Source organism: Camelus ferus, chromosome 7 (assembly GCF_009834535.1).
Source record: "Camelus ferus isolate YT-003-E chromosome 7, BCGSAC_Cfer_1.0, whole genome shotgun sequence".
NCBI lineage: Eukaryota > Metazoa > Chordata > Mammalia > Artiodactyla > Camelidae > Camelus > Camelus ferus.
In genome coordinates, this window is record NC_045702.1 from 58,537,518 (window position 1) to 58,552,551 (window position 15,034).

Below are 15,034 nucleotides of genomic sequence, written 5' to 3' on the forward strand. Positions count from 1 at the left end.
TAAGTCATTTCGAGGTAAGCTAGAAGTTGTGAAAATGCTTATAATAACTGCGTATCTTAATATTACACTTAGCAGTATGTATGATTGATCATCCTTTATACCCACTGTACATACGTTAGTACTGGTAAAGAGAGGACATTTAATTGTCAAGGAGTCCCAAGAGGTGATCATAGGAATCTGGAGCATCTCTTGGGTTTTTGAGGGCTTTTGAGATTCTGGGATAGAGAGAATGGGGCTTGGATCTCTGGTTAGGTTGGAGCCAGCCTGCATGTGTATCTGTATCTTGGGAATTAACCTAGGATGCAGAACAGAATGCAGCCTGAACACTGCTAGCTCTTGCTGACCACATCCTAAGTTGAGAGGAATGCAGCTTTGATTGTGGGCTAAGCTGCTGTAGCTGGCTTGATGTAAAGGTCATCCATCTTTTTTGAATACTTGGAAGTAAATTAAATCATTCTCTACTCCTGTGTGCTTGCCAACCTAATGGAAAGTTGCTGTAGATAAGGTAATTTATATTTCAATCTTTGCAGTGGTTTATGCAAGTATTAAGCATCGAGATTTAATACAGACTTGAATTGTATACTGACTGTTTAACTGGTCTGCTTTTCTCTCCATAGAGAGAGCCTGTAGCTCCGTCACCATGTGCGGCATTTGGGCCCTCTTTGGCAGCGATGACTGCCTTTCTGTTCAGTGTCTAAGTGCTATGAAGATTGCACATAGGGGTCCAGATGCATTTCGTTTTGAGAATGTCAATGGATACACCAACTGCTGCTTTGGATTTCACCGGTTGGCGGTAGTTGACCAGCTGTTTGGAATGCAGCCAATCCGAGTGAAGAAATATCCTTATTTGTGGCTCTGTTATAATGGTGAAATCTACAACCACAAGAAGGTAAACACAATGAAACCAGAAGATATCTGGGTGTGATTATGCCTCAGAGCTAGTTAGTTATAGTATTTTTATTTTGTGTAATGCTTTTTACTTTTCAAACACTTTGCATGTTCATTATCTCATTTGCTTCAGTTATGCAGATAGACAGGGCACTGATGCACAAAGAGGTGAAATGAGTGGGTCAGAAGAAAACGATAAAATGAGAGGTACATTTCAGGTTCTTAACTCTTGGAATTTTTTTTCCTATTATAAATTTGAATATTTATTAGAGCCTGTGTTAGGCACTGGGGATACACTAGTATGAGAGGTAGGTCTGCATTCTAGTGGAGCTTATCCCATTGGGGAACAGACAAGAAAATAATTGTACGTGTAATAGGCTTTCTGAAAAAATGAAAATGGAGCTGATGGATATGGGAGATCCAGTTTCAATACAGGTGGTTGGAGAAGGTCCCTGGAGGAATTGACACTTAAGCTGAGACCTAATGGACAAGGATCAGCTAGCAGCGCTGGGAAGAGCATTTCATGCAAGGTGAATAGCATGTGTAGAGCCCTGGGATTGTCATAAGTGCACAAGGAACAGGTGGGCAAGGTGGGGTTGGAGGGGAAGGGCTGAACCAGATCAAGCAGGACTTGGTAAGGAGTTGGACTATGATTCTAAGAGCAGTGAGGTCTGAAGGTTTTAAGGCAGGGATAGATTTAATAGTTTGTGGGTGATCATATTTTTATATAATTGCTGCCCCTAGGATATTGCTGTTGCATAATTGACTAATCAGAGTCAAAGGACAGACTTGTAGCTAGATGCAATGGAAGGCACAGAGTAAGACTTTTAGCAGCACTAAAATTGGAACAGCTTTCTAATCTGGTAAAAGCTTACACTTGAAGTGAGAGTGGTAAGGGGAAATTCTGACCTGAGGAAGCCAAATTTGCTAAGAACCTTCCAGTTCAGAATTATTTGGCTAGTGTTTCCTAAGAATTTATTTTTTAACCTAAAATTTGCAAGTTATTTTTTCTCACAGTCCTCCCCAACTTTTATATATATATAAAAATAAATATATATATATTTATTGAAGTATAGTCAGTTTATAATGTATTGATTTCTGGTGTACAGCATAGCATAGTGATTCAGTTCTACATATATATATTCATTTTCATATTCTTTTTCATTATAGGCTATTGTAAGGTATTGAATATAGTTCCCTCTCAACTTTTAATTTTGAAAATTTCAAATGTACAGAAAAGAACAGAACAATGAGCATCTGGATTGAATAATTGTTAATGTTTTGCCTTTTTTGCTTTATGTCTCTGTCTGCGTATACACACACATTCAATATTTGGTTTATCATTTTAGAGTATACAGCAGATACTGACACTTTATTCCTAAATATCTAAGCATTTATCTCCTATCTAATATCCAGTTCATATGAAATTTCCCCAAGTGTTCCAAGAATATATTTATAGCTGTTTTTTATTTTTTAATTGAAATATAATTGATTTATAATGTTTCAGGTGTACAGAAAAATGATTCAGTATATATGTATGTGTATATATTCATCTGTTCTTTTTTTCAGATTCTTTTCCATTATAGGTTATTATAAGATACTGAATATAGTTGCCTGTGCTATACAGTAGGTCCTTGTTTATTTTATACATAGTACTATGTATATATTAATCCCAAATCCCTAATTGATCCCTCCCCCACTTCCCCTTTGGTAACCATAAGTTTGTTTTCTATGTCTGTGAGTCTATTTCTGTTTTGTAAATAAGTTCATTTGTGTCATTTTTTTAGATTCCACATGTAAGTGATATCATATATTTGTCTTTCTCTCTCTGACTTACTTCACTTAGTATGAAAATCTCTAGGTCCAACTTTTTGGTTTTGAGCCAGATTTCATTCAGGGTTCATACATTTGGTTGTAATGTTTCTCTGTATTTTTTGAGCCTTCTTGATAGAGGCCTATCATTCAAGGGTAGAGATTTATATTCTAGTCACCCTCTAGACATTTTTATCTCTGAACAGTAGCTTTTGCCATTGTTTGTTGTTTGCTTGTAGGAACACTGTCAGTAATTGGCTTCTCATTTGAAAAGTTGTTGTTACTCAGCAGATTCCTTTCATAAATTTATTAAGGACCTGCCATACTGCAGAAATCAGTCTTCTAGGTGCTTGGAGGTGAAATGATGAGCAGGAGAGGTCAGAATGGGGCTTCAGGCTAGTTGGAATAGAGGAGGGAGCAGTTAGAACTTCCTTCTTCCTAAGCCAAGTTTGTATCGTATACATGAGAATGCTAAGTTGTACTGTGGCAATAGTAGCCTGACTTCACCTTAAATGAGATAGAAAATGCCTTGTTTTATGTGAACAGCATAGCTGCTTTTGTGTATTTTGTTTAAAAGTTAATGAAATAAGTTAAATACTATAAAATGTTTCTATTCTAAATTGGCCAAAGAGGTTGTATTTTCAGAAGCAGGGAAATCACTGAGATGATGCAGTGTGAGCAGCTGAAAGCTGGCTGAAGAGTAGAATCAGCATTTTAGGCTTATATAAAAAATTCTGCAACAGAAGCTTCAAAGTCACCCTTTTTGGATGGAGATGGAATGTACCACTAAAATACAGACAGCAGTGTGCTGAGAGTAGAGGGAGACCAGTCAAGGGGAGGAGGAATCTGAGAGAAGGCTGGCAGAGAGGAGGCCCTCTCCCTGCAGGGTCATCAGAGGCCCACAGCCAACAAGTCAAATGACAGTGTGATTTCTGGATGGTGGCAAGATACGGGCTTTTTTCTAAGTGTGGTTTCAGGAGAGCAGGAAGTGGTACACACAAATCATTAACCAGTAAACTACCTGCAACCTTTAGATCAGAGAGTAATGATGATGTGCTGATGGAAAATAGATTTGGGAAGCTGTTACTGAAATCATTGAATGCTTCAGGCTCATTTATCCTTCAGGTACTGCAGCCCAGAAAGATCAGCAGAAGACTGTTTCCAAACCCTGCCTCCTAGTGACTGAGATCATCACTGACAGTCTCTCAGAGCAGGGAGAGGTGGACAGGAGGTGGCTTTGTCATCACTGGAAGTGACCAAAGCCCATTTTTGGACAGTTATGTGTTTATAGACAAAAGGTTCATAAAGTTATAGCATGAGCATGGTTGTGCAGCATGTTTTATAGTCATACACATAAACATAGAGACTTACTTTTTGAAACTTAAAAACATGTTTTAAATTTTTAAATGTACCCAGTATTTCCACCTAATTTCGTTTATGTGAACCCCTTCTCTACTATCAGCCAAAAATGTGATTAAGTACAAAGAAAGGACCATACCAAGAACTTTTCACCCTGACAGTTTGCCCATGGTGATGGAGAGCCACAGAGTTCGGGCATAACACTCTCGACAGATGGTGGGAGTGATGGTCTCCTTGCTGTTCCACTGGGGACGTGGACAAATAAAGCTCCACCGACATTTTGTCCATCACTACCAAGTAGCTTTAATGTCTCTGCAGTGTTGGAAGGATGGGATGCTGTAGTCCTCCCTGGAACCAGCAACTTTGTTTTGGACCATATACGTCTGTCATTGTGGTGGAATCATTCACGTGTCCAGGAATAGGGCCAAATATATTTGTCCTTTTGCTTTCTATTTTCATAGTGAGTCTTTGAGGCTAAATTGTAAGAACCTCCTGAATACTGTATTTCCAGACCAAAGCCTTACGGTTGCAGAACTTACATATTTATGAAAATACATATGTATTACATACACATATGTATAGAATATGCATTTCCATCCATCCATGCAATACAGAGGTATATTGTCTCTGTATTCTGCTTATCAAAATGCAGCTAAAATTTTCACAGGCTTAACTTTATGTTATAAAGAATTTGTGGGATTGTGAGTTCAAAGAGACTATATTTGAATAATGCCATGATTCTTCTAAATCACCAGAGTGCATGAAATGATTATAGAGCACAGAAATACTGAAGCAACTTTGCAATAAAAAATTTAGTGAATGTACAAGGATTCTAACATTTTTGTTTTGCTATTATTTCCTTAAGCTGCAACACCATTTTGAATTTGAATACCAGACCAAAGTGGATGGTGAGATAATCCTTCATCTTTATGACAAAGGAGGAATTGAGCAAACAATTTGTATGTTGGATGGGGTGTTTGCATTTATTTTACTGGATACTGCCAATAAGAAAGTGTTCTTGGGCAGAGATACCTATGGAGTCAGACCTCTGTTTAAAGCCATGACAGAAGATGGATTTTTGGCCGTGTGTTCAGAAGCTAAAGGTAATGATAGAATTTATCTATAGATTTTCATTATTGTCCTGATTTTGTGTTTTCTACATCATATTTACAAATCCAATCCCTATTTACAAATTGGGCTGTCCAAAGTTTTTTTTATTTTTTTTTTTTATTTTGTTGAGTTATAGTCACTCTACAATCTTGTGTCAATTTCTGGTGTAGAGCACAATTTGTCAGTCATACATGAATATACATATATTCATTTTCACATTCTTTTTTCACTGTGAGCTACCAAAAGATCTTGTATCTATTTCCCTGTGCTATACAGTATAAACTTGTTTATCTATTCTATATATACCTGTCAGTATCTACAAATTTCGAACTCCCAGTCTGTCCCTTCTCCCTTCTCTCCCCTCTGGCAACCTCAAGTTTGTATTCTGTGTCTGTGAGTCTGTTTCTGTTTTATATCTAAGTTCATTTGTTGTCATCTTTTTTTTTTTTTTTTAGATTCCACATATGAGTGATATCATACGGTATTTTTCTTTCTCTTTCTGGCTTAGTTCACTTAGAATGATATTCTCTAGGGACATCCATGTTGCTGCAAATGGAATTATGGTGTCATTTTTACGGCTGAGTAGTATTCCATTGTATAAATATACCACATCTTCTTTATCCAGTCATTTGTCATTGGACATTTAGGCTGTTTCCATGACTTGACTATTGTAAATAGTGCTATGAACATGGGGGTGCGGGTGTCTTTTTGAATTAGAGTTCCTTCTGGATATATGCCCAGGAGCAGGATTAATGGGTCATATGGTAAGTCTATTTCTAGTCTTTTGAGGAATATCCGTACTGTTTTCCCTAATGGCTGCACCAAACTGCACTCCCACCAGCAGTGTAGGAGGGTTCCCTTTTCTCCACAGCTTCTCCAGCATTTATGATTTGTGGTGGGCTGCCCAAAGCTTTAAAAATGGCTATGTCAGTCATGGACTTCTGAGGCTTTTTTTTTTTTAAACCAAGGAGTTGGACTCTACTTTTTTAGCAATTAAATTCTGTAATCCTTAGAGGATAAATCTGTAGTAGTCATTTAACTTTTACTGTGCTGGTAAGTCTGCATCTGGTCTGATCTCGTGTGTATTTTCCAGTTTTCCTAGGTCATACTGTAAGGACAGAGTTGGTCAGCCCTGTGATTATTGCACTGTGATCCTGTACTATGGCTGTCGCACAAGCACATGTTTATTTAGCACTTTTTAAACAGCTTTATTGATGTGTCATTTACATACCATACAATACACTCCTTTAAAGTATACAATTAAGTAGTTTTTAGTATATTCATAGGTCTCTGCAACCAACTTTGCCATCAGTTTTAGAATTTTTTTATTATCTTGAAAAGAAACCCTGTACTCTTCAGTGTCTCTCTCCATCCCCTCCATATCCATCAGCCATTCAACTTACTGTCCTCCCGTCACCTCCACCCCAGTCCCAGCCAACCACCAGTCTGATTTCAGTCTCTATGGATTTCCCTATTCTGGGCATTTCATAAGAAGGGAATCATATCATATGTGGTCTTTTGTGACTGACTTCTTTCACTTGGCATAAATGTTTTCAAGGTTCTTCTGTGTTGTAACATCTATCAGTATTTATTTCTATTTACTAACTTTTTTATGGTCAAAAGATACTCCATTACATAGATATACCACATTCTGTTTATCCACTGGTTTATCCTTTTGTCAGTTGATGGACAGTTGAGTTGTTCCCCTGTTTGGCTCTTACAAATAGTGCTGCTTTACATATTTGTGTACAAGTTTTTGTGTGTTTTCATTTCTCTTAGGTGTATACCTAGGAGTGGACTTTCTGGGTCACATGGTTTACACTGTGTTGTACAAATAGCATCAAAAAGAATAAAATTCTTAGGAATAAATTTAACAAGAAGTACAAAACTGTACGCTGAAAACTATAAAACATTGTTGAAAGAAATGAAAGAAGATCTAGCAAAATTGGAAAGTTCTTCCTGCTTAAAACCTTGTAATTAGTCCTCGTCCCCTACATGGGCTGCATGGCTCACTGAGGTCTGCTAGCTAGTGATAGGAGCTGGGTCTTGCCTGCTCTTGAATTCAACACTACACAACAGATTACTGGGTGAACAAACTCACATCATAAATCATAATTAAGTATTCTGTGTAGATATACTGATACTATTTACAATAAAACACTGATGTTTTAAATCAAAGGTCATGATGATGTCTGTTTGGTTATTTCCTGTGAGAAATTACTGAAGAAATTTAAATGATACTGTTTAACTCACACATGGTGTATAAAAAATAGTTAAGGGGTAGATGTCTGACATCTTAACATCTGACTTTAAAGTACCTAATGTGGATCATTTTGCTTGTTAAAGGAATGGGAACCATGGCTGTTTTTCTTAAAATACCTCAGTGATGACAAGTGACTACAAGGATATAATAAAATTAACAGCTTCAGGTCCATCTCTTTGTTTAATAAATATACCTTGCTTTTCTTTTTTTTATGTTTACTTACTTGAGTAAAGAAAAAAGTGGTTTTTTTTGTTTTTGTTTTTTTTTTTTTGATCAAATTCCAGCTAGGGAGACAAAATTGAATACTGGAGTTTTTTCTATTGCTTTGAATTAGTAGAAATCAGTGTGATTTTGCCATGCCTGTCTGGACCAGTGTTATCTTTCTGGTAAGTAGATGCTAGAGTTTTGGATGATTGTATTTTTCCTCTTTTGCTTATATAATAGACATGTATTTGTATTAAAAAGGGAAACAAAATAGGAATTTAGAGGATATTAACTAATCATGAAAGTGACAGTAAAGTACTATCCTAATTTGAATGAAGTTATTGTTTTAAATTTGTAGGTCTTGTTAACTTGAAGCACTCCATGACTCCTTTTTTAAAAGTGGAGCCTTTCCTCCCAGGACACTATGAAGTTCTGGATTTAAAGCCAAATGGCAAAGTTGCGTCAGTGGAAATGGTTAAACATCATCACTGTAGAGATGAGCCTCTGCACGCCCTCTATGACAGCGTGGAGAAACTCTTCCCAGGTAAGAAAGCAGACCCACCCACCTGTTCCCCACCTCTCTTCCCCGGAGGAGAAGTAGACTCTCCCATTGTTGGAATCATTTCAGTTTGAAGCTCTGTTTCCTTTTTAATTTGAGGGTGACACATTGAGATTTGGCCAAGTCCACTATGGGGCAGATGCCATCACAATAGATGTAGATGGTTGCCTACCTGGTTCAGTAAATTATTCAGGCTTTTCTGCAGCTGTTTTGTTTACTGTACGTGTTAATAGGTTTTGAGATAGAAACTGTGAAGACCAACCTCCGGATCCTTTTTGACAATGCCATTAAGAAACGTTTGATGACGGACAGAAGAATTGGCTGCCTTTTATCAGGTGAAGTCACTTAGAAGACCTGGTTATAGTTAGTGCACACTTAAGTTAAATGATTTATTGCTATCCTAGAGGTTTTGACAGTAGAAAACTTACTGTAGGATTTAATCTTTATTATAGGATGAAAAAGTTTTATGTAAGTTGCTTTTAACTTTTATTGTAACACAGCAACTTAAAGTTATACTCTAATTATATAGGTGTGACTGAGCTGGTAAACATTCATCAGAATATTCCACGTCCTCCTTCACTATCTTGGTTCAAGTTCTAGAATGCATGTAGTGTGTGTAGTGATTTTAACCAATTCAAATACTGTTTGTTACCATTATCACAGGTTGAATGTTAGATTTTTCTTATTGAAGTTAATTTTCAGTTTACAAAACTTGAGGATTTTAAATGGTGAAACTCTAGCCTTTGTGCTTCATAGGAATGTCAGTCGTATTTGTCCCTCCTACGTAAGGCACGTAACCGCTATACTTCCTGTCTCACTCGTAGGGGGTTTGGATTCCAGTTTAGTTGCTGCCACCCTGTTGAAGCACCTAAAAGAGGCCCAAATACATTACCCTCTGCAGACATTTGCAATCGGCATGGAAGACAGTCCCGATTTACTAGCTGCTAGGAAGGTAAGACACTGTCTCTGCCTGTTATATAGTTAGACAGACCTATTATTAGAATGAAAATTAAGTTAATAATCGATGGTTTTATACTTTGCTGCTGTATTGACTCAGGTAATTGTTTTCAATTAAACATATTAGAATGAAATGACATGCCTCTTGAATATGAATTATATTGTACACTGTGTTCTGGGTACTTTTATCTACTGTGGCTCTTTCAATCCTCACAAGTACTCTATGATGATAATTCTGCCCTTTGGAGAGTAAGAGCAGATGTAGTGGTTAAGGCTACAGGCTTTGGAACCTGACTGCTGGCTTCGGAACCTGACTTCTGGCTTCAAAACCTAGCTCTACTGTGCAATTCCTCACTTATGTAATGGGAGTAATGGTGTCCACTGTGGGACAGTGTGGAGGTGGAAGTTACATAATTCACATGAGGTGAGAAGGACAGAACCTAGCATGTATTAGTAATTAGAGAATGTTAGCCGTTATTGTTCTTTTTTTTTCTTTTTAATAAAGTGCTATGTTTAGGACTGTGGGCAGAGGGGACCTGGTACACCTTCAATGTGCAGGAGACCTCGTTCCCACTCTGGAGAAACTTGCAAAGAATGGATGACAAAGAGCAAGAGAGCGGTCCTAAAGCAAGCTGACAAATGCTAAATGGATCCACAACAGCCAGAGGAAACAGAATGAGGAGAGGGGGCATTTAGCTTAGGAGAAACATCCTGGATGTAAAGTTAGGCATTGCAGGAGGACCAAGAGGAAGTAACATAATTGTGTGTGGGGAGTGGGGGCACGCTTGTAAGGGTGAAGTCTTGGAGTGGGCAAAGCTGATGGGAGATCTGCCTCTTGTGGTCAGTGGAGGGAAGGCACTGGGGGAGGGAGTCAAGGGAGCCTGACTATGTGGGGCTCAGACATCGTGGCCTCGAGAATCATTTCCCCTTATTGTGGTGGCCTACAGCATCATTTCCTCTTATTTAGTCTTGTTTGTTTTCCACCATTGTTAATTTATAATATGTTGTGAACTACTGTCCTGTTTCATTTTCAAGAGTAGTTCTTTTCTTTAAGTAACAAGTATGTGGATATATCTTTATATAATCAGGTGGCAAACCATATTGGGAGCGAACACCACGAAGTCCTCTTTAACTCTGAGGAAGGCATTCAGGTTCTGGATGAAGTCATATTTTCCTTGGAAACTTATGACATTACAACAGTCCGTGCTTCAGTAGGTAAGGTATTTTGTGATACTAAGATTTTTAATACTGAAAAATCATAAGGTTTAAAAAATGTTATTTCAAGCAGTAGTTTAAAAAACACTACTTAAGACTGAATGCAAATAAAATTCCTATGTCAGCAGTTGTTGAAGAGAAGACCATTTAAGAATTCCTGAAATCTCTCGGAGTGAGAGGAACATTAAATACATAGTTAAACGTCCACATTTATGCTATTACTGTATATATGTATTTTCTGCACCCCCTTTGCCCCAGTTTCTCTGTATAAAAGTTTCTTGGGCTATATAGGGAAATAAGTCTATGTTGTGACTAATTTTATGTAAGGAGTACTCATTTTAGATATATCTTGGTAAATATTCCATCATATCACATATCACACAGAAATCATTATTGCCCAGCAAGCATTACTAGTTTGACCCTGTGGACACATACTGCAATCAGAAGTATACACCAAGTCAGACTGATCTCATGTTGCTGGGCCTCTAATGTGCTACTGGCTTAGATGTGCCTCTCTTTTAAGGAGCTCAGCATCTGACAGGCCTCCATTGCAGAGTTTCGAGTATGCATTCGCATGCTCTAAACTTTGTAGTAGTATCACAGGAGTGATACTGCCCCCTGACCCCCGTCCTGCCACAGGGAGCAAAAATTAGTTCCTGAAGGGCAAAAAAAAATCTTAGCTATTACAGTAGTTTCTGGCCCTCCAAAGGGCCACCGTACATAAACAGATGTACAGTATTTCTGAGATTAATTTATCATTGGGGTGAGGTATTAGGTCTAAAAGACAGTTAAGAACAAATACTAGTTTGTAGGAATGTAGAGCAGGAACCCACCAGCATCTTTAAATGATATAATATTCTTAACTGCGTGTGAAATGTGGATAGGAGTATCAGAGGAAAGAAACCCTAGATTAAAATTAAGCTGACAAAATGCCAACTGTTGGAGGAGGGTATAGCTCAGTGGTAGAGTGCATGCCTAGCATTCATAGGTTCAATCCCCACTACCTCTACTAAAAAAATAAATAAACCTAATTCCTGCCCCACCTCCAAATGCCAACTCTTCTATTACTTTTGTATAGTGATACTGGTATGAAAGGTGTGAATTTTAAGATACTTGCAACACTGTTCAGCAACATTTTTTAGCATTGTTTAGCAGAATTTTAAGATGGACATTCTTGGTCTGTAAGCATTAACATTTTAAAACCTATATATAAAATTGTGGAATGGTTTGGGGCTGTTTCATCACAGCAGTACAAATTTTGGATAAGAACATATAAATGGCTTGTAGATACAAGGTCATTCTTTTGCAAACTACTTTATACTAGTACAGAGTCTAATCTAATAGGAAAAGCTTGCAGTTGTTCCCAGAAACCAGAGGAAAGGCATTTTTGGTAGAGGGTTATGTTGACATTAACAATGATTTCTGTCTCTTTTTTTAAGGCATGTACTTAATTTCCAAATATATTCGGAAGAACACGGATAGCGTGGTGATCTTCTCTGGAGAAGGTTCAGATGAACTTACTCAGGGTTACATATATTTTCACAAGGTAAGCCTTCTCAGAAGGAGGGAATTGGTGCTAGGGTAGGAAAAGTATGAATTATTTGACTATTTTCTGTAATTTGCCTTTTCGGTAGAACAGTAACACTGAATATCTTGTGAGGCATAGGAGGAAATCCGGTAATGTCTGCTTGGTATTTCTTTTGGGGAGAAAGAAGTCTTAGTAGTGTCAGATAATCTCCATTCTTTAAAGCTCGTTAAGCATAAGAATCACGTTTCTGATATTTCGTAGTCTCAGGTGGTTTTAGGATTATTGCTAAGTGTGTCCATTTTATTTGTTCTTGCAAAGTGTTTCCATTTTATTTGTTCTAACATTAGCAGTCTGGATGTGAGGGAAGGCATCTTTCAGAAAGCATTTATTTAGCTTTTTGTCTGACCCACCTTTAGAGTTGGAGTTACATATGAAAGTAAGAAATAAAAACTATTTCGTGCGCTCAAAGCAGAGCTTGTGGGTGTATTTGTAACTTCAGCATTTTGTTTGTGACATAGGCTCCTTCCCCTGAGAAAGCTGAGGAGGAGAGTGAGAGGCTTCTGAAGGAACTCTATTTGTTTGATGTTCTCCGTGCAGATCGAACTACTGCTGCCCATGGGTAACTCGATATTTTAGGAAGTAATTGTAAAATAACCTCAGAAAACGGAAAGGCTCCATGGTCGACTTTTTTTCTTTGCAGTTGGCTGTATGTTGCCAAGTATGACTTGTATAGAGAAAATGAAACTTGTCTGTTAGTGCAAAGGAATTAAGCTAAGTCAGAGGGCTGTTGTAATGGTGAGAGGACCGTATGGGTGGTTTTAGATGGAGTTTCCGTCTTTAAAGCATAACATCCTACTCACACCTGAGCAACTGAGAGGGAAAGCACTTGCAGCTCTTTTTAGGAGAAATAAATATTAGACACCTCGGTGTAGCAAATATTGAGCACCTGCCATGTGTGGAGATACAGCAGTGGAGGTTCTAGAGACTTGATTAGATTATAACACAGGTTTCTGTGGTATCATTTCCGGTTGGCTAAAAAGTTTTTACTTTTTTTAAAAAAAGCTGGTCATGTTGGAGAATTGAAGACTCTTACTAAACAACCACCATCAACTCTTTCAGTTGCTTCTATCAAATCACTTTTAGATTAGAAAACAATAAAATATGAGGTTGGGGAATGAACTAAATTTAAAAAATTTTTACCACTAATTGGTTAATAATTTACCTTCCACGTAAACCAGTGTTCCACAGTGTTTCATCAAAGACCACATGATCTATTTCCGGAATCCTGGTGACTCTGGTTAGGACAGCAGATAGGGGAGTAACCACAGATTAGCATTATAGTTAATAGGACGAGAGATGAGCTCACCTAGAAAAAACTATGAGTCAGAAAAATCTAGACACAGTACATTCTTAATGATCAGGTCACTCATGGTTCTTTTTCTGCTTTTTTGAGATGTTTATTTATAGAAGGGAAAGCAAAAGTAATTATTGGCCAACAGCTTGTTTCACTCTCTAGGTGATGTGATACATACTATTTCGAATGAAGGTTTCTGTGTTCATGCATTAGCGCAGAACAGTTAGTTGGGATTGTAAAAACAACTTCATCGTCTTAATGTTACTAAGAGGCTGGGTGAATTCCTAGGAAACTCTAACTCAGAATCTCAACTGACAGGCACTAAATGTCCATTTTGATTCAGATTTTCTTCTTTTCCTTTTTAAGCCTTGAATTGAGAGTCCCCTTCCTGGATCATCGATTTTCTTCCTATTACTTGTCTCTGCCACCAGATATGAGAGTCCCCAAGGTAGGTGAATCGATTCAAGACAAAAATTGTCCATTGAAACTGGCGGTATTGAGAACTTCTACGGATGCTTCTTTTGTCTTTATGTCAGAACGGGATAGAAAAGCATCTTCTGAGAGAGACGTTTGAGGATTCCAATCTGATACCTAAAGAGATTCTCTGGCGACCTAAAGAAGCCTTCAGTGATGGAATAACCTCAGTTAAGAATTCCTGGTTTCAGATTTTACAGGAGTATATTGAACATCAGGTATAATGGCTTTAAAAGTATTTTCTGGGATAGAACAATTTGGATGCAGAATTGTAATTGCTGTTCATTTGTCTGTAGGAGAGAGTCCCTGTAAACAATACTTCTTTTATAAGAATTTTTTAAGAATTTAGCAGAATTTTTAAAGAATTAAGCAGCATGTAGGATTACAAAGTAGCATCTAGAATTGAGAGAGAGGAGACTTCAGTCATCACTGATCTTCAGTTACACATTTTGGGGGGCACCTGCTGGCTGCCAGACATGATTAGGCACAAATGAATAAAACTGTGAGCCACCATTTAGAAGAAATATGCTTGTGAATATTCCCTTAAAGTCACTGCAGCTATGCACATTAGGGTATTTTAACATCTTCTAAGTGATTCAAAGCATCTCTCTCTCTCAAACATTTACAGTCATACCTTTTCATATACATACGTCTTTTTGCTTTTGTGAAGCCAGATTGAATACAAGTATTTCCTTGCTGTTTAAAAAACCATAGTACCATCTCTGCTCTTCTTCTTACAGGTTGATGATGCAGTGATGGCAAATGCAGCCCAGAAATTTCCCTTCAATACTCCAAAAACGAAAGAAGGGTATTACTACCGGCAAATCTTTGAACGCCACTACCCAGGCCGGGCTGACTGGCTTCCCCATTACTGGATGCCCCGGTGGATCCACGCCACTGACCCTTCTGCCCGCACCCTGACTCACTACAAGGCCGCTGCCAAGGCTTAGGTGCTCTCTGAGCCAGCTGTGTAGTGCGCACGCACGTTTCTCCTCACTGGGAAGGGTAGGGGGCTCCAGGACTGGAAGGGTCAACCACTTTGGCTTGCATGAGTGTGAGAAAAATAAAAGCCTTCAATTGGAAACGTTGCTCTAGTCCTTTATATTCATGCAGCCCCTTCATCGGAGGGAATGTGAAACTGAATGGTTTTTACTTTATCACAGGAAGGGAGAGAGTGAGCTGGGAAAGGGGATGCAGTCTGTGTTTGGGAGAACTCACAGGCGCTGTCCTGGCACGGCTGCTCTAGTGGACTTGGGTCTCTGCCAGCATGGCCTCCTCCAGTCCTGGCCTCCTCTCAGTGTGGTCCTCCTC

The 15,034-nt window shown here is 38.2% G+C and overlaps 1 protein-coding gene across 3 annotated transcripts in view; it reads left to right on the plus strand.

Moving 5' to 3' along the window:
* The window catches only part of ASNS (asparagine synthetase (glutamine-hydrolyzing)), a 120,824-nt gene extending 106,017 nt beyond the window's left edge, over positions 1 to 14,807 (plus strand). For 2 of the 3 annotated variants that reach the window (XM_014557504.2, XM_032483966.1), the window contains 11 exons: positions 618 to 889; positions 4,925 to 5,162; positions 7,995 to 8,180; positions 8,429 to 8,530; positions 9,020 to 9,147; positions 10,241 to 10,367; positions 11,807 to 11,913; positions 12,414 to 12,514; positions 13,616 to 13,697; positions 13,786 to 13,941; positions 14,464 to 14,807. In XM_014557504.2, coding sequence (XP_014412990.2) covers positions 641 to 889; positions 4,925 to 5,162; positions 7,995 to 8,180; positions 8,429 to 8,530; positions 9,020 to 9,147; positions 10,241 to 10,367; positions 11,807 to 11,913; positions 12,414 to 12,514; positions 13,616 to 13,697; positions 13,786 to 13,941; positions 14,464 to 14,673 — 1,686 coding nt within the window. In that variant the 5' untranslated portion in view covers positions 618 to 640 and the 3' untranslated portion in view covers positions 14,674 to 14,807. The remainder of the gene's footprint in view (positions 1 to 617; positions 890 to 4,924; positions 5,163 to 7,994; positions 8,181 to 8,428; positions 8,531 to 9,019; positions 9,148 to 10,240; positions 10,368 to 11,806; positions 11,914 to 12,413; positions 12,515 to 13,615; positions 13,698 to 13,785; positions 13,942 to 14,463) is intronic. The other variant, XM_032483967.1, reaches the window with a different exon arrangement.
* Positions 14,808 to 15,034: the final 227 nt, after the last annotated feature.